The following is a 1,237-nucleotide window of genomic DNA, read 5'->3' as shown; positions in this document are numbered from 1 at the left end:
AATCATCTATAATAATCAAACCTATAGTCATGTTAGGTATGTTTTCAGGGTCATACACAGATATATTTAGATAGATAGATTATCTTCAAGCACTTCTTAGGCCTACAGAATATGATATATGATATGTTTAATGACCCAAGGCTTTTCCTGATAGTGAGACTTGTTTGTTCCTGACAGCACCAATTTCCTTCAAAGAAGATGATGGATATCAAATAACTCTGTATAGAGTTCTCTTTCTTTATGGCAAAAGCTAGTAATTTTGGCAAAAAATCTGCCCTTGTCTCAATTGCTGACTGTATGCTGTCCAAACTGGGCCAGAAAGATGCAAAAAGGCAACTGCCAAACTTTACCAAGATGAGGTAGGACAGACCTTTAAATTTCCCTGCTCAGAAATCTCTTTGAGATATATGAGTCTGTGGGCCAAAGACAGATGCCCAACATTACAGAAAAACCCAGGGTGACAGTCCAGACAGCCAGATGTCACTGTCATTAGGTAATATTTCATCCTTCTGGGGTTTTTGATGGAATTGAAGACTAAATAATCATAGTTAAAATTTTCCTTAGTTCTGATAAAATGTAAATTTTCTATAAAACTTTAGAATCATAAAAATAAAGTAAGTAATAGAGTATTTTTCTCTAAATTTGCCAAATACAAATGGACTGGATATTTTAACTGTAATTCTTACATAATAACTGTTTTGTCATATATAGTTTTACTATGTAAAGGTTAAAAACTTCCTTTTTAATTAGACAAAAAGGGGAAATGCTGTGGAATAATCCTTCTGTGCATTGTGAATATATATTACTCTCATTTCTTATAAGGTAAGGAAAGTTCCAAATATCCTAACATTTGTAAAGGACTCAGAAAGCAACTTCAACTCTTTGTCCTCGGCAGCAGAAGCAAGATGACGAAAGGAACATCATCCTTTGGAAAGCATAGCAACAAGGCGCACACGTTGTGCCGCTGCTGTGGCTCTAAGGCCTACCACCTTCAGAAGTCTACCTGTGGCAAATGCGGCTACATTGCCAAGCACAAGAGAAAGTATAACTGGAGTGCCAAGGCTAAGAGACGAAACACTACTGGGACCGGGCAGATGAGGCACCTAAAAATTGTCTACCAAAGATTCAGACATGGATTCCGTGAAGGGACAACCCCTAAACCCAAGAGGGCAGCTGTTGCAGCATCCAGTTCATCTTGAGGATTTCAATCTGTCATAAAATAAATGTTCTGGTTAAA

At 37.2% G+C, this 1,237-nt stretch overlaps 1 protein-coding gene across 1 annotated transcript; it reads left to right on the top strand.

Annotated features, from left to right (window-relative positions):
- Positions 1–900: 900 nt before the first annotated feature.
- On the top strand, positions 901–1,237 carry LOC148122679 (large ribosomal subunit protein eL37-like). Its single transcript, XM_087903862.1, has one exon. It carries the CDS (start codon positions 906–908, stop codon positions 1,197–1,199), a length of 294 nt encoding a protein of 97 aa, XP_087759988.1. The 5' UTR covers positions 901–905; the 3' UTR covers positions 1,200–1,237.

The sequence above is a fragment of the Myodes glareolus genome, chromosome 3, assembly GCF_982192425.1.
Source record: "Myodes glareolus chromosome 3, mMyoGla1.1, whole genome shotgun sequence".
In the NCBI taxonomy this organism is placed as follows: Eukaryota; Metazoa; Chordata; class Mammalia; order Rodentia; family Cricetidae; genus Myodes; species Myodes glareolus.
Note: the sequence above shows the minus strand (reverse complement) of the source record. Positions and strands in the feature narration are given on the sequence as shown.